At 36.2% G+C, this 25,254-nt stretch overlaps 1 protein-coding gene across 19 annotated transcripts in view; it reads left to right on the forward strand.

Moving 5' to 3' along the window:
- Positions 1 to 25,254, forward strand: part of LOC113068885 (rap1 GTPase-activating protein 1-like) — an 83,370-nt gene that overhangs the window by 41,223 nt on the left and 16,893 nt on the right. For 14 of the 19 annotated variants that reach the window (XM_026241785.1, XM_026241776.1, XM_026241775.1 and 11 more), the window contains 6 exons: positions 8,058 to 8,151; positions 20,056 to 20,091; positions 21,955 to 22,002; positions 22,405 to 22,443; positions 22,568 to 22,753; positions 23,611 to 23,714. In XM_026241785.1, the coding sequence (XP_026097570.1) occupies positions 20,074 to 20,091; positions 21,955 to 22,002; positions 22,405 to 22,443; positions 22,568 to 22,753; positions 23,611 to 23,714 (395 nt within the window). In that variant the 5' untranslated portion in view covers positions 8,058 to 8,151; positions 20,056 to 20,073. Of the gene's footprint in view, positions 1 to 4,026; positions 4,212 to 8,057; positions 8,152 to 17,184; positions 17,521 to 20,055; positions 20,092 to 21,954; positions 22,003 to 22,404; positions 22,444 to 22,567; positions 22,754 to 23,610; positions 23,715 to 25,254 lie in introns of those variants that run through there. The other 5 variants (XM_026241777.1, XM_026241790.1, XM_026241786.1 and 2 more) reach the window with 4 other exon arrangements.

Here is a 25,254-nt window from a genome sequence, read left to right on the forward strand (position 1 = left end):
CCATGAATTATTAGGGAATCATGAAACTTGCAATTCAGCAGACATTTAGAAACACAAAAAATATATGAAATTTAAAAAGTGTGTGTATGTGTGTGTGTGTGTGTGTGTGTGTGTATATATATATATATATATATATATATATATATATACACACACACACACGTGTATATATATTAATATATATATATATATACATATATATATACACACATGTATATACTGTATATACATACATACATACTGTATATAAACATATTTATTTAAAATAATGAAATCTTTTAAAATAGAAAGCAGTAATTTTAATTTGTAATAATATTGCCGTGTTATCCACTTGATGTCCATATAATTTTATGGCCTTGAATAAAAAAAAAAACACCTGAGAAAAACCCATCTCGCCTCATGTGTGTGAATTATCCTGAAGCAGTACAGGAGATCAAATAGAATAGGTGAAGGACATTCTGCCTTTGTATTCGTTTATCGTAAATCCTAAGCTTGTTTTGCTGTGGAGGTTCCTCAGTGGATTGGAAGTGAATAGATGTGATTGATGTCTCCATGTTGCTTTGGGGGGGATTAACAACATACAGTAGGCTTATATATAGGCCTACTAGCCACTTTGTCAAAGGAAGATCAATGTTTATAGATAATGAAGTGCATGGGCTGGCTGCACCTGCTCGTTTGGTGGGTGGAGTCCAACATAAATAGGTGTAGTCTTCCCAAAGGGCGTTTCCATGTCAATGGGACCTTTAAATCCTGTGTGTTTCTAGAGGTTGTGTTCTGGTCACACAGCATCAGGGATTCATGAGTTACATCATTCTGCCCTTGAGAGGATGAAAACATGTCACTGCATCATGTGATGCACTTGTCATCCAGCCCCTCTATCCACACATACTAGACCACAGTTTATATTATGGCTAAAAGTAAAAACCCATCATCTGACATATCCAACAGCCGGATCATGCAAATGGTTTATAGGTGAGATGCGTTGCGTCCGTGGGGAATGGGGATGTTTTTTTTTAAAGCTAACCACCCACGCAGGAGATGAGGTCAGTGGCAGCAGTTGTGATCCTGTTGTGTAAATGTTTTGAACATGACTCAGTTTGGCTTCGATGGAGTTAGTGCTAATATGAGTAATGTTTTTTCACAGATGCATATGGGAACTGAGGAGGGGGAAGTGATAGAGAGCAGGGGGTCTGCTGAGGTTATGCTGCTTGAATTTGTCCTAAAATATATATGAAGATGAGTTTTGCGGCTAAGGTGATGTGATATTTGTACTGGGCTTTATTTTGATTTTGTTTATTGTTTTTGTTTCCTTTTTTGCTTTTGTTTTGTAGCTCAGGATTTTGTTTTTGTTTTGTTTTTGTTTTGTTTTGTTTTGTTTTTGTTTTGCTTAGTGCTTTAGTTTTGTTTCTATTTTGTTAATTTGAGCTTTAGGTGTGTGAACGTTCAGCAAAAACAGTTCAGTATAAACAGACATTGGCTTGAAAATAAGGACACAGTGTGCAAAACTGATTTGTTTTTGATGTTCTATCCATTATACTGTATCTGATACTTCAAAGATTACAAGTAGTTTGTGGAGTTTGGACAAACCTATGACAAAATCTATGTCAGAAACAAAAGTAACATTCTGTTGGTATTGTATATGCGAAATCGAGACTGTAATCAATGATGTACATTGAACAATGTAGTGACATTGCAGCCAAAATTACTTTCCTGAAACTCTCTCACTCTGACTTTAAGTCAAATGAGAGAAAGAGAGGAACAGAGCGAACCCCTTTAAGATTTTCCTCCTCCCCCATGCTTAAGTTAGGGTTGTCACATTATTATTCATATATTCTAAGTCATTTTGGATTATCATTTGAATAGATTAATATTCTTGGAGTATGCAGGCATGTATTTCAGGAGGAGGAGTTTTTAGTAAGCCTTTATTAGTCAGAACAGCACAATGTATTAGTATTTCTGCTGTAAGTGATAGCCGCACACCTACACACTAAACCAAGTATCCTTTTTAGATATTGTGGTGTATGTGATTCAGTTTACAATTTTAATGTGCCAAATATGGCTTTAGCCTGAGTCACTCTTCTTTTGTGGTTTTGTCTTTGTTTCCCTTAAGAGAGATACAGGAAAAGGATCCATTTTATGACAGAAAAACAACTTTTTCTCTGAGGCTATTGTCTAGACTTACTAACTGATCTCTGTGTTAAGATCGTTTTTTGTGCTGTTCTCCACCTCTCTGAGGACAGATAGAGATGCAGAACACCTGCGAGGCTCAACGGCCATCATTAGAAGAGGTTTAAGTTATCAGGGAGAGTTAGAGATCAGATATGAGCATGACAGCTTCTGGGCAGTTTGAAAGATGACACTCAGTGTGGGATGACACATTTATCCTGGGTGTGGATTAGGAAGGGTAAAAATGGAATAGATTTAGCCTTTTTTATATATATTATTCTTTGTGTAATACACAGAGCAGTCAGATGAGGTCACATAAAGTAAGATGCCCTTCCATAAAATAAAACATGGGATGTGGAATGTCAAAGTGCAATACTCTGACAGAAAATTACAGTAGGTAAGGAATATCATTTACATGCATTCCTTTTTTATTTTTCAGGAAAATATGAATTAAAAATATCTCTGATATTAGATGACTCACAATAAAATAACTTGAATAGTATGTACAGTCTTTTTTTTTGATAGAAATGCTGTTTTTTATTTATATGTTGCCTTTTTTTTAATCTGCCTTCCTCAACATCTTATTCCTCTTCTAATAACAGCCCTTCCAGTTTAACGTGATCTTCTTTATTGTCTGAATGGGAAGTTGTACATGAGCTGTGTGTTTTCAGCTTTTCATGGCCGGCAGATTATGCTCACTGATTACTACAAAACACGTCTCTCAGGAGTAGAAGATTTCCTTCTAATCCTGCATTATCTCTTTGAGTTATGCTGTGGACAGCAGCATTTTGCTGTCATATGGTAGACATGTGTTGTGTTTGCAGACGTCTGATGCAGTGAGGTGCTGTCCGTGTGTTTAGCTGAGTTCCTTGACGTGTTTGTAGGAGCATCTTAAAAAAACAGTTCACTAAATACAGGTATTCAGTTCAGCCTCATGTTGTTCTAAGCCTCGTCTGTGGAAAAAAAAATGTTTTCTATATCAGTCTGATTCAAAATTTATGCAGGCCTAAAATTTATAGTAATTTATAGTAGGCTACCAAATCAGGATATTCAACTGATATCTGAAGGATCATGTGACACTCAGGACTAAAGACTGAAAACCACAGAAAATTTAGCTTAGCCACCATAGGAGTACATTTCATTTTTGAAATATATTAAAATAGCAAACAGTTCTTTAGATTGATGTTTTTATTGTACTTTTCAAAAGCAGCCTCGGTGAGCATAAGAGTCTTCTTAAAAAAATATAAATTAAGATATCAGTGATTTCATATCCTATTTAAGGTTCACACATTACATCTTTTTTCGTGTGTTGCATGGAAGAAAGGATGTCATATAGGACTGAAATAAATAAATGATTAAGAATTTCCCTTTAAATGTTCGATCGGTGGAACGTGTGCCGTCACTCTCTGATGTGACAAGCCGGGACGCTCTGTCAAGATACTTCCTTTATTTAACTTCCATATAGTATTTATAAGTAAATTACCAATGTTTCTGTGGTTTTCCATTCATACATCTTATCCACTTCCTTTACATTATGTCCTTTTAATAGATCCTTAACTTAAGAGAAACAAGCTCTTGAATACAAAAAAACCCCTTGGAGGCTCAAGAGCGGAAGTCAGGAACAGACAAAGAGAAATCTGTTTTAAAAAGCATGTAAAGGTAGGATTACAGTTTTTAAATAGGATATAGGACATCATTTGTTAGTGAATTGGTTGCCTGAGCAACAGTCTGTGATGGAGAGGTGTGCGTTTAATTAAGGCAAAGCACGGTGAATGCAAATTACAGCCCCATCAGACAGCTCAGATGGACAGCCCTCAGTGTTTGAGCGAGCGGGGGAGGGGACGGGACGGGACGGGTGCGTAAGAGCGCAAACGGGGAGGGTAAGAGAGAGGAAAAGAGCAGTAGAGTAAGAGCAAGCGAGCGATACAGCCAGGCAACAAATGAAGTGATAGTGGGAGGATCAATGCTTCTAGCAGGTGTGCGACTGACTTGAGAATCTCACCGCTGCAAGAGCAGAGAGGAGATCCTACATCCATCCGCACGCAGTGAGTAATAGCACTGTATATGTGTACAGGAATATGAAGTGTGACAGTTTGCGGGGGTTTGGTGTGTGTGGCATACGGTGTGAGATTTGGTGAGACAGCCAGAGCATCTGGCAGGTGTGCGGTGCATGAATGGTGACATGTACAATATGCTTCCAGAGATGAATCTTCATTTAGATATATAGAGGGATGCTGGGAAAGACAGCAATGAGTGCGTTTGCAAGCATTAGTAATGTTCAATTCATTGTTTACAATTAACTTCTTAATGGGTGACCTACCAACCTCTTTAGTCGTGCTCCGAGCTCCAGCGCTCAGGACTTGACTTTTGAGCTTTTAGTGCATTGTTCTTTTCTCCAACACCACATTTGAGACTGTAGTTCATATTTCATTAGTTTCTCTTCCTCGTTTGTGCATTTCATCATGCATCTGCTGTGGTTACTCAAACTCGCTAAAGACAGAGGTGTGATGCTAATGAAACATTGCTGCGTGGCAGAACCTCAGGAGTGAATGGTTTATGTAATTTCACACGGAGCTGCACTCCTCTAAATCACAGACTTTAAATATCTGAATTTACTCTCAATGGAACTTGGTTCAAGAGGAAAGCAGGGGAGAGGTTGGAGTTTAATTTGAGTCTTTAGATATTAGCAGCCGAGGGGAAAATGATTTCATGTCTTCATTAAATCGACAATTCAAATGTTTAATAATTCAGGTGTTTAATAAGATACAAATTATAGATTCATGTATATTATGAATTAATCTGTCTGGGATTTTTTTTATTTTTTCATTAATGTCCATTTAACTTGATGCTCTTGTGTAAGACTGATGCACCACTATTAAAATTTGTGTTCATACCATTAAACATAATTATAAACAATTACGATTCTTAATTAAAATAATTATTAAAAATGTATGTCATTTTCATGGTCCGTATTTAAATGTGATACTGTTTTGTGTAAATAGAACAACAGCAAAAATAAAATACCAAAAACTTAATTAAAAAGACATTTTAATTGAATAACTGAATTTACGCATCAACTATAGTATTGTTTACAAACTTGATGTATAGTTTGAAAAATGGATATTAATTTTTAAAATTGGCAAAATATATATTTAACTATTTAATTATTACTATTTTAAAAGATTAATTTTAAGTGAGTTTTATTAATGAAAAAGGCATATATATATAAAAAGGCATATATGCCTTGATAAACATTACATCATGGAGAAATGGATCCTATTGTATTAGTGCAAAAGATTAAATATAAAAGGCATATATAACTGCATAAATAAGAAATTTAATCTTTTGCACTAATACAATAGGATCCATTTCTCCATGATGTAATGTTTATCAAGACTTTAGAATTTCCAAACACGGTGTGCATTAATAACAATTCATATAATGTTATGCACAATTTCATGGCTGTACTGTAGTGTAGTTTCATAGGGCTGTGATGCCTGCAGACTTGCAGTGAGGATTTTGTCTGTTTGGTGCATGGAATTGGTTTCTGGGCTGCTCAGCTGTAGGGAGTGAAATAATGATCCCGGTTGTGAATGCAGAGCGTTCCCTCAGCAGTCCGGTGGGAATTTCTTGCCTGTGTGGGAAAAGAATTAGCACATAGGAATTCTAATCACTCTGTAATAAACCTACCAGATCTGTGTGTCAGTTTAACGATAGAGTAAATTACCACTACACTGCAGTAATTCACCACCACATGCTGAGCCTACAATGTTCAATTTTTATAGCTAAAGTGGGATGTGCACTTCCAAGATCGTTTCATTGAAGTTAATTTAAAGGATGCTCAATTACTGGAGGATGGTTTAATTAAGGATATCAGCCCATTCGAGCTTTCTGAGGATGTTTATAGAGCGTTTCTGTTATCTTTAGTTTTGGAGCTGAGCTGCGGTTCATTTAAGGTCTGTGTTCCAGCACTGCTGATCACTCCCGCATTACATCACATCCATTATCCACAGCAGAAATCTACGCCACAAGACATCTCTGGATCCGTTAAAGGCAAAAGTTCACATGAACACCCATACATGGGTTATAGGGCAATCTGGGGGTTAATTTAAAACAAGCCTCAAATTATGGTTTGCGGTAATGCATTAATGTGAACGCTAAAAGCCAAATGGCCATGTCTTCAAAATCTCATTTGCCTTTAAAGTAGCTGTCTGGAATTGATGGATGGTGTTAGAATATTCAAGCAAAGGGGCGGCTGCTGTAAAGCTCAGACTCTAGGTTTATTTCCCACAACAACCCGTAATAGGCATCAGTTTAAACTGACATGAGAACTATTGAGAAGTACAAACTGGAAAGTTGCCTCTTTGTTTGAAAGATTCATCACAGGTCTCCTTTTGACCTCCTCTTACAAACTACAGAGATTTCAGCGGTGCACAACAATAATGACCCCTCCTTGATGTCAGAAAGAAGGATTTTCCCAGATATGGATCTTCAGACAAGTCTTTTTGCCAAAAGCAATACAAGCACCTAACAAGTCCTGAAGGGCAAATTCAGTCAAGAGTTACACCACCTTTTTTACCAGATACCAAATGCACTGAAACACTGCTGCACAGTGTTATAATAGAAAAAAAAGTGTGTATTGAAATGTTAGAAACACTATTTGCTTGGTACATTTAATTGTATTTTAATTTAATTTTTAATTGTATATTTTTATTTTATTTTAACACATTTTATTGACCACAAAGATTGTCAATTGCACTGTGCAAATTGAATTCAGTGCTAATTTTATGTGCACATTTGCTCTATTACCTGATTTGCATAAAATCCCTTAGTGGTGCTCACGGTATTCTTATTCAAATCCCCCTTTAATCTTTTAAGTAATTTTTGGGTGCAAGTGCAGCATCTGTTTCATTAGTGTGTTAGCATACAGTTTCCTTTAATTGGACTCATTCTTTTATATCCATATCCATTTCCTAAATTACCACGGAGGATTTGTGTCGCAGTAAGCACAGTTACCGTGTTGGGAGTTTCTGTCAGGATCCATCTTTACGAAAACATTTAGGAAAGAATAAATTCACCAGTTGTCTGATTATGGAGCATCCAGGGTCATTCTTTAGCTCACTTACATTGCCCTGAACCGTATTTAGCCCGCAATGTAATACAATCTGTTTCTCCTCAACCAAAGTATAATGGGAAATCTAATCATGGGCTCATGTCAAAACAATAGGAGTCTTAAAAAAAATGTATTATACCAGCCCCTGCATATTGCACATCACCTCTTCAGCTTCATGGAGCTTTGCACAGATGGAGAAACCTGCTAATCTAAATGCAAAGCCTACTCGGAGGTGCTGCCGTACAGCCATGTGTGGGGTGATACAATTGTCATTACTCATGCTATCACAATGCTAAAGCTTGCCCTGCGGTGACCCTCATGGCCTTTGACCATTTAGAGCAGTGGTTGTCAACTGCTTTTGGACACATTATACATCAAGTAGTAACTAAATGTCCTTAAGCTCAAAAATATGTTATCATATATTATATTATTCATTAATGTGTGCCAAATGATCATAGAAAAAAATATAATGCATTTTCTTCCCTATATTATATTACATTACATTACATTTGGCTATACAGGAAGCATTTTCCTCCCTTTAAAATGTTAATAAGCCTGTTTCGTATAGTTTTTTTGTTTTTCTAGGTCTAGATAAGTAACTTTAATTTAATGTGATTTAATTATACAGAAAGCTACCAAGGTACAAATTAAAAGATTTAATCATTGACTGACAGGCCCCAAAGAATTAGCATTTTGCACTGTTTTCCCTGCTGTGACCCTTTTTAGAAAAATGACGGGTGTGATGTACTGCTAGACTGAAGTGTGTCTCTCGTTTCAGGAAACAGGATGGAGGAGAGCCCTGTATCTCTAACACACTAGATCCTTCACTGTTCCAGCCCTCACTGCCTCACACCGGCCCTGCGTTCTTCAAGGTACAGTATCACAAAACTCCTGCGTGCCTGCATGCTGAGCGTCCTTGCTGAGTCTGTCTCGCCTCTTCTGACCCATCTGCTCCATTACTGTGAGCCTGTATAGAACTAATACTGATTTGCATGAGGCCATTGTTTGGAGGCATGATGATCAAGAACTTTCTGTTTGTTATTAATACACATGATTGACATGCCATGCAGTTCAATGAGAGTGATGTAATTAAATGCCAGATGCTATTAATTAACAAATGTCAGGCCGGTTTCTCAGTCACGCCCCTTATTCCATTAGACAAACTAATGACTGTCAAAATAACATTGATTAGGAAAGGTCATTTATCCACTGACAGTGGCTTAGCTCCGGGGATTTAGCAAACTGCTCTTGTGACCCTTAAAGGAACAGTTCTAACAAAATGAAGATTTTTACTCAGCTTCTAAAATGCATGAATTTTAACTGCATGGCTGAACTTTGGCTGATGGAAAGCGAAAATCTCTTTTTAGTGTTTTTTTCTTGTCATACTGAGCTGCACAAATCAAATTTATTGCATTTTAATATTTGCTGATCCACAGATCATCTAATACTCTCAACAGTCCTAAGAGAGTAAATAAACCACACTTAAAGTCAAATGTTATTAGTTTCATTGTTTAGCTGTATTTTGTTTGGAATAGTTTGGCGATCTTGCCGATTGTGTCTGACAAAGTTAGATTTGAGGGTCAAGTTCTCAAAGCGCAGGGCTGAAGAATAAGATCCTTCGTGAATTGTGTGTAATGTGTGTAAGGAGTTTGAGTGATCTCTGTGTGTGTGTTGGAGATTTTAGTGCTTTTAAACTCTGTGTGCTGAGCCTGTGATTAAGAGGATAAAGTTTGGGTGATGTCAGAGAGCTGTAATGGTATCCTCAATTCTGCAGCATAGCTTATCTACAGCATAATGGAGGGTGATCTCACATGTGGGAGAAAAGACTGGAGAAAGAAAATGAATGGAAAACGAAAAGAGAAGATTTCTTTGGAGGTCATGGCATTAATTTTGAGTCTATTCTGAGGTAAAAGGAAAGATTTGTGGAAAGGAAGCATTCTTCATTGTATTTCATATATTACCATAGGCAGTTTTATTGCTTGGTTCTTATTTATGTTTAATTAAATGACTACTTCACCCAAACATTACACTTCTGTCATCATTTACACATTCTGTTGCTCTAAACTTTTATGACTTCCATATGTGAAACATAAATGGAAGACTCTTTGAGGAATGTCTTTTTTGTGTCTGTAATCAGAACTGTTTGGCTACCAACACTCTTCAAAATAGTTTGGACCAACATAAAGGTGTGTGAATTATGACAGAATTTTGGGGTGTTTTTGGGTCTCTTTAAGTATCAACTTTGCCTGATGTTTCTCCTGAAATTTGAAATTAAAAATAGATACAGTACAAATGATGCAATTGTCGACAGAGTGAAGATTAAAAAAAATAATAATTATATATATATATACAGTATTGTTCAAAATAATAGCAGTACAATGTGACTAACCAGAATAATCAAGGTTTTTAGTATATTTTTTATTGCTACGTGGCAAACAAGTTACCAGTAGGTTCAGTAGATTGTCAGAAAACAAACAAGACCCAGCATTCATGATATGCACGCTCTTAAGGCTGTGCAATTGGCCAATTAGTTGAAAGGGGTGTGTTCAAAAAAATAGCAGTGTCTACCTTTGACTGTACAAACTCAAAACTATTTTGTACAAACATTTTTTTTTTCTGGGATTTAGCAATCCTGTGAATCACTAAACTAATATTTAGTTGTATGACCACAGTTTTTTAAAACTGCTTGACATCTGTGTGGCATGGAGTCAACCAACTTGTGGCACCTCTCAGCTGTTATTCCACTCCATGATTCTTTAACAACATTCCACAATTCATTCACATTTCTTGGTTTTGCTTCAGAAACAGCATTTTTGATATCACCCCACAAGTTCTCAATTGGATTAAGGTCTGGAGATTGGGCTGGCCACTCCATAACATTAATTTTGTTGGTTTGGAACCAAGACTTTGCCCGTTTACTAGTGTGTTTTGGGTCATTGTCTTGTTGAAACAACCATTTCAAGGGCATGTCCCCTTCAGCATAGGGCAACATGACCTCTTCAAGTATTTTAACATATGCAAACTGATCCATGATCCCTGGTATGCGATAAATAGGCCCAACACCATAGTAGGAGAAACATGCCCATATCATGATGCTTGCACCTCCATGCTTCACTGTCTTCACTGTGTACTGTGGCTTGAATTCAGAGTTTGGGGGTCGTCTCACAAACTGCCTGTGGCCCTTGGACCCAAAAAGAACAATTTTACTCTCATCAGTCCACAAAATGTTCCTCCATTTCTCTTTAGGCCAGTTGATGTGTTCTTTGGCAAATTGTAACCTCTTCTGCACATGCCTTTTTTTTAACAGAGGGACTTTGCGGGGGATTCTTGAAAATAGATTAGCTTCACACAGACGTCTTCTAACTGTCACAGTACTTACAGGTAACTCCAGACTGTCTTTGATCATCCTGGAGGTGATCATTGGCTGAGCCTTTGCCATTCTGGTTATTCTTCTATCCATTTTGATGGTTGTCTTCTGTTTTCTTCCACGTCTCTCTGGTTTTGCTCTCCATTTTAAGGCATTGGAGATCATTTTAGCTGAACAGCCTATCATTTTTTGCACCTCTTTATAGGTTTTCCCCTCTCTAATCAACTTTTTAATCAAAGTACGCTGTTCTTCTGAACAATGTCTTGAACGACCCATTTTCCTCAGCTTTCAAATGCATGTTCAACAAGTGTTGGCTTCATCCTTAAATAGGGGCCACCTGATTCACACCTGTTTCTTCACAAAATTGATGACCTCAGTGATTGAATGCCACACTGCTATTTTTTTGAACACACCCCTTTCAACTAATTCAACTAATTGCCCAATTGCACAGCCTTAAGAGCGTGCATATCATGAATGCTGGGTCTCATTTGTTTTCTGAGAATCTACTGAACCTACTGGTAACTTGTTTGCCACGTAGCAATAAAAAAATATACGAAAAACCTTGATTATTCTGGTTAGTCACATTGTACTGCTATTATTTTGAACAATACTGTATATATATATATATATATATATGTATGTATATATATATATATATATATATTTATATATATATATATATATATATATATATATACATACATATATATATATATACATATATATATATATATATATATATACATATATATATATATATATATATATATATATATATATATATATATATATATATATATATATATATATATATGTATATATATATACTGATGCGACTTATATGCAAATTATTTATATATATATATATATATATATATATATATATATATATATATATATATATATATATATATATATATCGTATTTTTCGGACTATAAGTCGCACTTAAGTATAAGTCGCATCAGTCCAAAAATACGTCATGATGAGGAAAGAAACATATATAAGTCGAACTGGACTATAAGTCGCATTTATTTAGAACCAAGAACCAAGAGAAAACATTACCGTCTACAGCCGCCAGAGGGCGCTCTATGCTGCTCAATGTAGACTACAGCAGCACTGAGCAGTATAGACAGTATAGACTGGTGGCTGTAGACTGTAATGTTTTCTATTGGTTCATTTGTCTTGGTTCATTTCTCCTGGTTCATGTGAAATTAATTTTGATAAATAGGTCTCACCTGACTGTAAGTCGCAGGACCAGCCAAACTATGAAAAAAAGTGCGACTTATAGTCTGGAAAATACGGTATATATTATTATAATTATTATGTGGGTGATGGTCAGACAATTGCATATTTGATTTTTTATAATTTAAATATAATCTATTTAGATTTTTGTATCTTCTGCGAAGTACGAACAAGGCAATCTCTGAAGTGGAAGACTTTTCTTAGGAGATTTACGCAAAAAATCTATTTTCTCAGTTGCACTCCATTTCATTTCATTGTTTTCTAGGAGGAGATTTGAAATTATACAGATCACATTTTTCCTTATTCTGTTGGTTATGGGTTTCGTTTGTTATTGTCACTCTATGGGTTTAACCCTATATGCAAATAATATGTAGATAATTTTGCTGTACAAGCTAAACAGATATCCACCAGCAGACCTGTTCGTTCAACCTTATAGTTGCATTGCCAGAGCAGTTCTCTGTTGGATTGTGCTTTGAGCAGTTTGATGTCATTTACATTAGAGGCTGCCAAGTCAAAGAGGATTTTAGTTTTACACGCTGTCTAATTCTGTGTGAGATGTAAGTCTTTTTTCTCCTCTGACGTACATGCTGCAGGCCTGAGACGCCCTTCTGTGAGCTGCTTTTGTTACAAGGCTAATGGGAATGTCTCACCATTCTTTTTTCATTGTTTCGAAAGCACACAAAAAAAAAATTATCCAAAGTTACACAGTAGCAACAATTGCCTGCAGTGTTAGCATGTGTTAGATCAACTGTAAAACATGAGCATATGGGCCTGCTTGCCTCCACATGACACTCCTCTGAAGAGATTGCGCACTAGCAACTTATAACTGAGAGGATGAGCAGCATCTCAAAGATCTAAATTGAACAATATAAAAAAAATGCATTGTTACAAACTCATGGTATGTAAGTGCTCCAGTGCTCTTGAGGCTCTGGCCTGTCTCACAATTCCCTCGCTCTCTCCCCAATAATTTCCTGTCAATGTCCTCTATCTGATCTCATAAAAATGTTGAAAAGCCCCAAAATATGTATACTGTATAAAACATGATCCTATTCATTAAGACCTGTGACACCAGTGAAGCATTGTTTTTGCTGTGGGCCTCATGGCCATGAGAAGAGAGATGTGCTGACTTTTGCTAGTCTAATAGCAGCATCTTCTAAAGTTAGATTTGATTTGATTTGTGCTGAGCTGAGGATGATCATGGATAGGACAGAGAGAGAGTGACTAGAGAATCACATGAAGGGGATCGTTAATTAAGGATTGGCCTGATTTCACAGTGGAGATAATGCCCCTGACTGTCTGTGTATTAGTCCAGTAAGCCCATCAGTATTTTCTTTCTTTCTTTCTTTCTCTGAGCTTCATTAAAAAACAGGCGATTTTTCTCCACCTTTGTCTAACAGTCCATTTTGATTACACACTTCACTTTAGCCACATTTAAAAATGCCTAAATGTCATTACTTGCAGGTTAGCTTCACTTTTCTGAGCCATTTTGCCAGTGTTATTTTTGTTTTTACTTAATGTTCAAGATGATTTTTAGTGGATGTACGAAGACATTTCCGCTCAAGTGAACAGGGTTTTATAACTAGAAAGTTTCCAGTGATTTTTTTTATCTTTAATTTCACTACTCAACTTCCTATTTTTTCTTTTGAAATGTGACCTAAAGTTTGCCTGAAGTTTGTTTGTGCTGTCATTTTCTAAGACTAAATGCCATTGTTTTGATATTTTGTTATACAGTACTTGCAGTGATATTTGCTTAAACATAACATGTGTATGAAGTATCCAAATTGGGGCACTTTTGTCTAATTATTTTTTGTTATATTAAGTAAAAAAAAAGTGATTTTTGTGGGTTTTGTTGTTTGGCTAAGGCTGAAACAGAGATAACCATACAAGCTCTTTATCATTTATTTTAAAATGTATTAACAAGGTCTTTTTTAGACCAGTTAAATAGATTTGCTCATTTCTGCTGAGCCCTGGAGACATTTCCATTTCCAAATCCACTCGCTGGCTTAAAGCTAATTTAAAATAGACTGCCAGTTCTGTCTGGCAGGTTGGCATGAATCATAGATAACTATGAAAAAAAAAGTTCCTCAGAACATTTTGGAAAAAATCTTCTATTCACTTTTCTCTAGGCTCTCTAAGCATAATCACAGTCCAGCCCAAATCTGCTGATTCATCTGTGTGCATAGCTTGTGCTATCAGTTTATTTCTAGGTTTATTTAAGCTATTTATTTCAGTCAATTTGATATGCAGAAAAAAATTTTCATTGTTACTTGTTCACCTATTAAACAATTATATAGTGAGGCTAAGCTATCTATTTATTTATTGACATTTGATTGCAGATATGGCATTGATTACTGTATGTGTCAATTACTATTAAAAGGCTATTAGATCAAGTAGAATTGACTGAATTGTTTTATTAAGATTAGCTAACAACGTCAATGTGAATTAATTAAAGGGGGGGGGGGGTGAAATGCTCGTTTTCACTCAATCTCCTGTTAATCTTGAGTACCTATAGAGTAGTACTGCATCCTTCATATCTCCAAAAAGTCTTTAGTTTTATTATATTGATAAGAGAAAAATAGTCTGTGATGATTTTTTTCGGAAAAACACGAGCCGCTGGAGGCGCGACGTGTGGGTGGAGCTAAAGAATCACGAGCGCGAGTAGGCTTTTGTGTTGAGAGCGTTTGGAAGTTGTGACATTACCGTGAGAAAAAAAAAACATCATCCAAAATAAACCATGGCTATCAGTCAGATTCAGCCGTTTATTTATGATCCAGAATCAGATCCCGAGGCTGAAACTGAATGAGAGCAGCAGCAGCAACGACTACAACAGCGTCTCTATGTGCTATGTATTGAAACTGTATATATTTGCTCTCTCCCGGGTCCTTTCTGATGCTCCTCGCACTCACTCCGAGCGGGGCTCGAACCCGGGTCTCCTCTAACAAGGAGGCTAAATGGCTACAGCCACTAGCGTCTGTTGCTAGTGCGTCTCTTGAGATCGGGGAGGTTTACCTGCACAGCACTACTCACTGGCCTCCGTTACACTTAGTGGTTTTGGAAAATGACTAAGTTCCACTTTATGTCCTCTTTTTTTTTTCTTTAAAGGTGTACAAGGTTTACTGGATGTGCTTACGCGCCGATAGCTAAGTTAACAACACAGAGATATTTGAAGCAGTTTTACTCACCGCCTGCGTTTCCAACACACGATCGTGACCCTTTTTCGTTGGGACTGCATTATCCTTAAGAAATAAACGATGCGCAAATCCGGCGTCAAACTGGGCCTTGTTTGTAAAACAAGCATCTTCGAAATGCAGGGAACAAACACAAACACTTGCACAACTCCGTCGATGCTCTTTAAAAATAAACTCCGTCCACTGGTCCCTTGATGTTTTTTTTTTTTTTTGGTAATCTGTGCAGGGTTGTCTTGCCCTGGCAACCAAAAACACACTTCTTTTGTGACATTTCAATCTCTCGCTCTGGTCAGTGAATGTCTCGGCTGTGCTCTGCTATACGGGAGTGCGCGCTCTTCCGGGGAGAAGTGCCCTTAGGACCCATATAAGGAAATTCCGCTCCATCTAACGTCACACAGAGCCATACTCGAAAAAAACTTTCCGAAACTTGTGACAAACCGGAAGGAGTATTTTTGGAACCAAAATGCTCCTTCAAATGTACAACTTAATTTTAGAAACTTTGTCCATGTTTAGCATGGGAATCCAACTCTTTAACAGTGTAAAAAACTCAGATTGCATGAAATAGCATTTCACCCCCCCCTTTAATAATCATGAGCTTATTCTTATTTTAGAACGTTGTTCCAAAATAAATGTACATACTTTTGAAAATAAAAGGCAGTCGGACAACTGATTTTAAATAGATATTTTAGTGTGTATTTGTATCAGTGATTCCTGTAATTGCTGTGAAGTGTGAATTGCTTCTCAGAAGGAAGTAATGAAAGATCAGTGGGGAAGCTGAGCAGGCTCTGCTCGAATCTCCAAATACAGTTGAGGTGTTGAAGGCCGAGTTGACACGGCTGGTTTTAACTGGACGTATCACTCTATAATAATGCCAGTCAAACTAACAATAAACCTATTTAAGCTGACATAAGAAGTCTGTTTTGCACCACAGATCTGTCTATCACCCATGCATTTCTGGCCATATTGATCGCACATGTACGTGACAGCATGTTTAATGAAGATTTTGTCCCAAGACTCAAGAGCCAAACTAAAGAATGGCCTCTGCATGCTGATCACCTACAGTTGGTGTTACATTACTTTTGCTAAAGTCATGTCTCAGCTGACCTCAACTGTATATGCACTATTCAGATTTTTTTTGTTAGTTTAAAGTGGCACAATATTGTGCACAAAGAGAAGCTATTTTTTCAAGCCTAATAAGCTGTCAACATAAGCGGCATTGTAAGGCATCATAGACTCCGAACTCAAATTGTGTTTCCAGATGTGTGTTGTCTTTTAAGATGCTGATTTTGCTAAATATGAAGGCAACATATACTGTATGCTTTACAAAGAACACAATATATAATATATATTTTTTATGTTATATTTTATATTTATTTATTGATGTATTTAATATTTTTTGTGAATTTACTGTATAATAATAATAGTAATATTTTGACTTTTTAAAAATGTAAATGTTATTTTATGTTTGTGCTTTCAGAAACATATCGTTACATTCCTTAATTAGGCTAATTATTTAACATTTAAGCTCATTTTGATCAGAGGGTATGATTAATACATTTTTTTCATTAAATAAATTATTGTTATTTAATTGTTAAATTATTAATTAAATTGGGTTTCGCTTTTACCTACATGATGTGGTTAAGATGTGTGTTTGGTGAAGTTCATGAACATTTCAAATTGTGTGAAAAACAATCCCAGACCCTGTTCTGGCCCTGTTATATTCTAGATACAAACAGTAGTGCATTATCAATTGTTGATAATTGATAATAACAAAGCTCTGCTCACACGTAGCACACGATATATGAATTATAACTTGTGAAATTGTCAACGGGGTTAATATTCATCCACATTTGGCATGTTGTCGGATGTTCATTTCAAACCATGATTGTGATGTTGCACTAGGTTTTGAAACCGAGTTGATGAGCAAGTAAGACTTTGCTCAGGCTTGTCTGACTGAAAGAGAGCAGATCCAGACTCAGATCAGCTCTCTGTTTTATCCTGAACTTCTGCCAGTGAGAGAAAGAAAAAGTGCAGGACGGAGAGAAAGTTAATTCTGTAGGAATGCAACATCTCCTCCACAATTCACTCTGTTCCCCGAGAGGGGAAAGACTCCAGAGCACATGGAGTTTAAGGATCTTAATGCTTAAATACACAATTAGACTTCAGGTTACAGACATGCACGCACCTCCCACACACACAGCATCTAGTGCTGCCCTGCTGGAGCTTCTCACTTTATTGACATGAAACCTGCTGTAGCACTCGGGGCTGGATGTTTCCTCTCATTTCTGAGGACAGAGGACTTTTAGATTTGCAGCCTTCAGATAATATTTGGCTTTTTGACTTTTGAAGCTTTGGTTTTACTTTTCGAATAATGGCTAAAAGTCTGTATGCACAGCTCAACCCGCAGCAAGTGACAGTTGCTCACTGGAAAAGACCTGATACAGTAAGTATGTCAAAATCTGCAATCTTAACAGAAATATTGGATCAATTCTGGGAGGTAAATATCTGATTTTATAACAGTTTTTGAGTTGGGTACAAATAAAAGTTAATTATATGCTGCAAAACATGCTAAAACCAACAGCAATGCATTTTTATATATATATAAAACCAAATATACTTATAATAAAATATTATCATGTGTTTGTAGAGAGCAGGATACATTTTATTTGAGCAAGTTCTGACATCAAAGAATGTATTTCAATGCTTACCTGATACAACATCATGTTCTTGCAGCTAAATATCAAAGGCTTTCCTTTTCAATGCACAGCAATTTTTTAATGCAAGCCAGAAAAGAGAATATGAATTTTCTCCCATCACTGACAGAGCTGCTATCAGTATAGACTGACATGCACTGTGATTTTGCTGCTGATTCATCTTTTCAAGCTAATCACAGTTCGTCATGTTCAATTACCTTTAGTTTTATCTCAAGATCAAATGGATTTTGCCTTCAAAATGGTTCTTACATCCATACATCTGCTATTTGGGAGGCGAACAAAGGAAGCTCATACAATTCAAAAGATTACACTTTTTTTTTTGCAGGATAGGTTACTGTAAAATATTTCTGTATTATATCTTTTCATTATATTTACAGTTGTTCTGTAATTCAATAGGTGTTCATCTGTGCATGTTTGTTTAAGGAGGATACTGGTTGCTTCGAACCATAAAGTGCATATGGTTTGGAGTTTAGTAGTAGTATTAAATTACTTTATGATCTGTTGTTTTGGTAAGTCATTTGGCTGAAGAGGCTTTTGGTAATGTGTTTGTGTAACAGGACTATCAGTCTGACCTCCTGTCAGTGTTTTTGTGACTCAGTTTCCCTGAAGTTCGTTTTCGAGGCAGCAGTGTAAGTTATGTTTGCCGATGGTGGAGGACTCACACATTGTGTTGAAACAATGTGCTACAGTAAAAAAGTATTTGTTCAAGACTGTTACAAATTCATCCAGTCTTCATTCTCCACGCATCGAAGATAATTGTTTCCACTCTGGTACATGTTGTCTTTGGGTCCGTCCTATAACTGTTTCTACTCTCATTCACGTTGTCTTTGGGTCCGTCCCAAAGGCTGTCTGTGTCTTGGAGGTTCTCCAGACTAGAATAAGCTCACTAGAGTGAAACTGGAATCACATAATCTGTCAGTAGATAAGAATATGGTAATGTGTGTGGGAATAAATCAAGTGAATAATAATCGGAAGATTTACGAAACAAAACAAATGTATTTAGGATGTAGAAGTTAAATATTACACTTGATCCTCAGATTTTTTCTTAAATTGCCTCGTGTTGTGAAGGCTGTGTGATATTGATAATTGCCATTGATTGCAAAGTACTTCAGCAGCCGATTATAACAATTATATCCAATTATAATTTTAGCCGATTGTAACCAACTTCATGGCTACAAAGACAGTCAGCTACAAGCCTTTTATCCAAAATGAGTGCCGTTGATTAAGTTATCATAGAGATAGACTTTTTCTGCATCATCTAAAAATGACATGCTGGCATCGGGCTAGAAAGGAAATGCCAGTTCCACCGTATCCTGCATGTTGGGCCAAAACTAACTTTGCCATCTGCCAATATTGAGTGTACTTGGCATTATTAACTCATGGCTGGATCCAAAAACACTATCATGCCCCTAAAGTTGTGCTGATGTTAAAATTAATTTTATGTGGGAAAACAGTAAGGTCCTTTAATTAATGTTAGTTAATGCATTAACTAACAATAAGCAATATGTTGCAATATGTATTAATAGTTGTTGATGTAAGTTAATAATAAATGCATACCTGTATAAATGCGGACATAATAAAAATATATTTGATGGTATTATAAATGCATCATTCATTCACTTAAACAAAATACAGCTGATCAGTGTTAGTTCATGTTTGTTTTTGTCCGTAAAAATTGCTAAAATTATAACAGAAACTACACATTTAATTTGAATCATGTATTAGTACTGTGAATGTTGACATTTACACTCCAAAGGTGGAATAGAAGCACTTCTGAAGTGGCATGTGTGTGTCTTTACAATGAATTTTAAGCAGGCACAGAGCAGCCTTAAATTGACACCTTAAGATTAATAAATGCTTTAGAAATACTTTTCATTGTTAGCTCATGTTGATGTAGTTAACTCGTTGAGGTGTCTTTACACAGCTAAGTAAAGGCTGGTCTATGCCTGCTAAAAATTATGTGTAAAGACTCAATGCTGCATAAAAGCTAGTCAAGATTGATTTTCTCAGGCCCTTATATTAAGGTGTAATTGCTGTGTAAATGCATTTGTGCCACAGCAGCATTAAAGAAGCTGTGAATGTGTTCTGAATGCTTTAAATGTCTGATTCCTGATGAAGTCTGAGTGATAAATGGGATATTTTCAGTATGCAGCTGCAGTCAGATTGTGTTGGCCACACCCCTCTCATATCATGGGAATGTAATCAGGGGTCAACTCTAAACTCATCTCATCTCATTCCATCTCATCTCCTCTCCTTTCTTCCAGACTACTGATTTATTTGAAATGATTGAGAAAATGCAGGTAATGTGTTTCTTTTACTTTTCTCTTTTGCCTTCGCTCTGCCTTTCATCTTTGAAGTAGCATTAGCCCTGAATCAGCTGTCCTAACTGGCTACATAGTTGCTTTTGCATGTTTTTTGTTGAAGGTTATCACTGTAAATAATGAGGACATTTATTCATTAGAAACCACAAGAATGACCCCAAGGTCAGTCACTTGCCCAACCACTGCTGCACACTATATGTATCTTACTTTAATGTACATGTAAAAACGTGTTATTTTGTGACATAGAATGTAGTTACAAACAGTTTATAGAATTCAATGTTTATATGAACATAAAAAAAATAATTTTTATATAATTTTTAAACTATGGCTATCTGGTTACATAATAGTTGAATATTTATTAGCAGTTATTGCAAATTAAACGTAATTCTTATAGTCTTGTAATCTAACTTGTGATATAGATCTATTTATTTATTTTAAATGAAATGTTAAAAGTGTTCAAATAAAAAAAAATATAACTATATATATATATATATATATATATTATTATTATTATGTTATTACAGTTATAATGAAAAATTTACACATTTATTCTTGTTCCCTGATTATCATAGTTTTTTAGTTGCCAAATCTATAAAGAGTACATGATTGAACTACTAAAAAACAAATTGTCTACTGTCTCTGGTGCTGAAATACAAGACGTTCCTGTTGTTGGGTGCACAGAGATGTATTGATCTTAGTCTTTTGATATTACGGCTGTTATCTCTAACTTAGAATGAACAGATGTCTGTGCAGAAACTAAATGCACCATAATGCTTCAGAGAACAGCATGACATTGAAATTGAATCTGTTTTATTGTTGGGTTGCAGCTGGGGGACATTGTACAGTAAATGAGAAGCTTAGCTAGATGTATAGGATGTTTTAAATAACAAACGTGTTGGTACAGTATGTATATCACAGTTGGTCTGCCAAAAAGATCCCTTGATGGAATGCTTCATCAGATAGATCAGACATTCAATCCCCACTGCATCTCAGTGCAGCATTTCAAATCTACAGCTGCTATCAGAAGAATCTGATGAGACTAGCTTGTACAATATTTTTATATTCAGCTGGACTGAGCTGCATAGGGCTTCACTCTTTTGAGTCACTGAGATGCTCAATTCTCCCTGCATGCTCAAAATCGCACTTTGATCTTGTGTTCCACTGTCTGCCATTTTCTTAAAACCTGATTAAAGAGAATAAAAAAAGTTCATTGTCTAAGACTAATCTAAAGGCTTTTTCTGTCTCTCAGTTTGTCTTCTTTAAATAATGTGCTCTTTTCTAATATTCTTTAAAGGCACGTGAACTTTCTTTAATAAGATGTTATGGTCTTTCATAATCATTTTATGAAAGTCCCATTATGCTGTTTAACTTTTTCCCCCTGTCTATTGTCTGTTTTTCTTGCACTGACCTTTTTAATGAATTACATAATATTTTTTTTTGTAAATTATACTGATAATGATTGCTTTTTTCTTTGAAAACTAATTAATGACATTAATTAGTATATTTTTATATTTGCTAAGATTGAGTTGTTGGGCAAAACAGTTTTTTGGGGAAATGAAAAATCTTTACGTAAAAAAAAAATATTATTATTGTGTTCATTTAAACACTATCCAGCACTGTTTTTGAACATTTAAAGTATAGCCCCTTAATTAAGATGCACAAATTATATATTCTCCGTCATGTGTCTCTCTCAAAATATATGATTTTAGAGACATTTTCAGAATTCCTATAGTTTATAACTTGAGATTTTCTTGTATACGTGTTTCAGTTATTTTTTAGCTTTCACACGTGGGCTAACAGGGCTGCTGTAGGGTTGACAGATTCTTTTTTTTTATCTTTCAGAGCAACAGAATGGACGAGCAACGATGCAGTTTTCCTCCTCCTCTCAAAGTATGTACACATCACCAGCTCCCTTTTGTCCCTGTACACACGAACACTGACAAAAATACAAAACATGTATTGTATTGCTTCAAATAGAAGAGCTGGTTATCAGTCAAGCTGGTGCAACTAGTTTTCAAAGACATCCCTAGCACAGTTTCCCTTGCCCTAATGGAATTGCAATCAAATAAGATAACCTGGTGCTGAGCAATATTCTCTGGCTTAAAGCCATACTGCCTGTATAGAATCAAACTGATTGCACTGAGTGCAGATAGGGATTTAGTTCTTAAATAAACCAGCAGATGAGCAAGTAGAGTGTTTTTTGCTCCTTCGGTCATTGGAGTTTAAAAACGATCTGTTGCAACCAAATAGATCTACTCTATTAGTAATGTTTTGAATGTCATCTCCTTATAGACCGAGGAGGACTACATCCCTTACCCCAGCGTCCATGAGGTAAACCAGTTCAGAAGAAAAGAGCTGACAGAAAACATTTTACTGTTGGTATCTCAGTGGAATTTATTGTGCGCTTGCACAACTGACAGTCACAGTAATTGTTTTTATTCACTGTCCCTGTCAGGTTCTCGGTAGAAAGAGTCCATTTCCCTTGATTCTGCTGCCCCAGTTCGGGGGTTATTGGATTGAAGGGACCAATCACGAGCTGAGCTATGGGATCGACCTGGACCAGCTCCTGTCTCCCAACTCACGCTTCAAACTGGAGTGTAACACCACCGCTAAGATCTACAGGAAGCATTTTCTGGGCAAAGTAAGGATTTTCTTAAAGTAGTAGTTCACCCAACAATGATTGTGTCATTATTTTCGCACACCCTCATTTTGTTTTCAAACCTGTATGATTGACTTTGTTCTGGGTAAAAGGAATCCAGGATTATCTTGCTTCACATTTAACAGTAGGGTTTAGAACGGCAATAACCCGGAGTTAACAGGAGACTAAAAAGCCCTAATTGTATTTTGAGTCATATAATAGCTTTGTGAGATGAACAGTCCAAAATTCAAGTCATTATTAATTACAAAGCCGCTCCTTGGTACATTATTGTGAAAAGTAGAAATCTCAAAATCATGGTCAAACTATTCATTTGATTCCGAACATTTCAGTGGATCAGTTCACAAACTGGTCTAAAAGATGAATTCACTAATCAGACTCTTTAGGTTCTTGGATTCAACTCAATTATTTGCCCACAACAGTCCACTGGAGGTAAAGATTATCAGTGAATTTATCATATGTCTGCAGCAGACCTTAAATAGAAAACTTGAGCCCCCACAAGTTGAAAATGCATAGAAAAGCTGAACATTCAGATTGAAATCTCCTTCTGCCCATCCATTTGAATAAGTTTCAAAAATGTAATTGTTAACAAATGTAACCTAATTACACAGGCCAATGTGACACTGCAGCAGGCAGACATAATGAAGATTTATTAGGCTTTAGCTTCAATGGGCTTAATGTATTCACATCTAATATCCATTATAAATGAGACTAATGTGCATAAAGAAGTGGTCGGTTAGCCCTTAGATCTGTGGGGGAGTGTTGGGACTGAAAACTGAAATGAGTTTGCAAGTGTGAAGATGAATGAGCGCTCACAGCTTCGCCTTCTGCTCCTTCATTAGGAACACTTTAATTACTATACAGTGGACAGTGCCCTGGGCCACCTGGTGTTCTCCATGAAATATGATGTTATTGGGGACCAAGAGCATCTCCGTCTCATGCTCAGGTGTGACCTTATCTCTTCTAATACTGTTTTTTATTCTCCATCCATTCTTGATTGCTTCCCCCGCTGTCATGTCTTATTTACTTTTCTCGAATCACTTACTTGTCTCCTGGCCTTGCCAAACGTCTCTAGATGAGGGCGGCTAATGAAGGGCTTAGTGTCTGGCACAGTTTCACTACTTTGTTTTGAGATTTGGCTTTTATTGTGGACATTAAACAGAGCACACTGATATATGTTCCTTGACAACTGTGAATGTTTCCTGGGACCCACAATAAAACCCCTTTTCTCACAGATTAAACAGGCCAAATGTACACGCTACCATCGTTTCCGCATTAGGCACCAGATGGACAATATAGGGCAATCTGTGTGGGCGGAGGAAAGACAGCAGGATGTTCCTGTTATCAAATCCATGTGACACATTTAATGATGCCACAATGACACTGAACTGAAGACTGTTAATAAGTGTTACTGTTGTAGGTCTGGGCCGTGTTGTGCTTTTAATTCCACTAGAAACTTTTTTTGTTGTTGTTTTTGAGCTGCCAGGGATGTGGATATATGTGTATTTTAATGCATTACTTAAGTGAAGCAAAGCTGAGAACGATTATAAATCTTGTTTTCACAGAATATATGTGAAACTAAGTTTATTAAAACTATATATATTTTTCTCCAACGCATGTTGGCCACAATTATTGGCACCCCTAGAAATTCTTATGAGTAACATATACAGTATCTGAAGTATATTCTCATTCATATTTACAAAAAATTAGCACACCAGAGTGACTAAGAGCATGAAATTGTCCAACCATGACTCCCTGTTCCACAGGATTATAAATATGAGGAACACATAGGCCAGGTTCCCTTAGTCATTCCCTTAGTTCCCAGAGTAAAACCAAAGAATATAGTTCTGATGTGTAGAAAAAGATAGCTGAGCTTCACAAAATAGAAAGGCATTATAGGAGAGAAAACAGATGTTATCTTGGTAAAATGACATTGCAATGTTTGGGAGCCAATAATTGTGGCCAACATGAACTAGAGAAAACATTTATTTCATAATGAGATCCCCCCCCCCCCCCCACTTTCAATTTTTTTACTTCAGTGAAAAGTTAGAATTTTGTGAACTTTTGAATTAAAAATCATAAAGGATAAACTAAACAAATTTATTTTCACAGCCACCTTTGCTCATATTTATATACTGTATATTACACATATAATATATATTACATATAATATATTATATATATATATATATATAAATGTATCATGTTTTTAATTTAAATTGAGCTATTTTTGTAATATAAAATACATTTTGTCATTGGGGTAGGAATATATATGCATACACTTTTCCTACCCCATCAAAGATAGCCAGCAATACAGCATGATCATCGCACAGTGTGTTTGCTGGTACGAGTCACGTTTACTGACCAGCCAATAAAAATACATCATGAAATCATCACGACATGACGCTAAATCATAAAACTTCTTACCTGAAGCTCTTATCCCTTCCTCTTTCACCGCTTTCACTTTTATTCATCACACATAAAAA

This window comes from Carassius auratus, unplaced genomic scaffold (assembly GCF_003368295.1).
Source record: "Carassius auratus strain Wakin unplaced genomic scaffold, ASM336829v1 scaf_tig00000254, whole genome shotgun sequence".
In the NCBI taxonomy this organism is placed as follows: domain Eukaryota; kingdom Metazoa; phylum Chordata; class Actinopteri; order Cypriniformes; family Cyprinidae; genus Carassius; species Carassius auratus.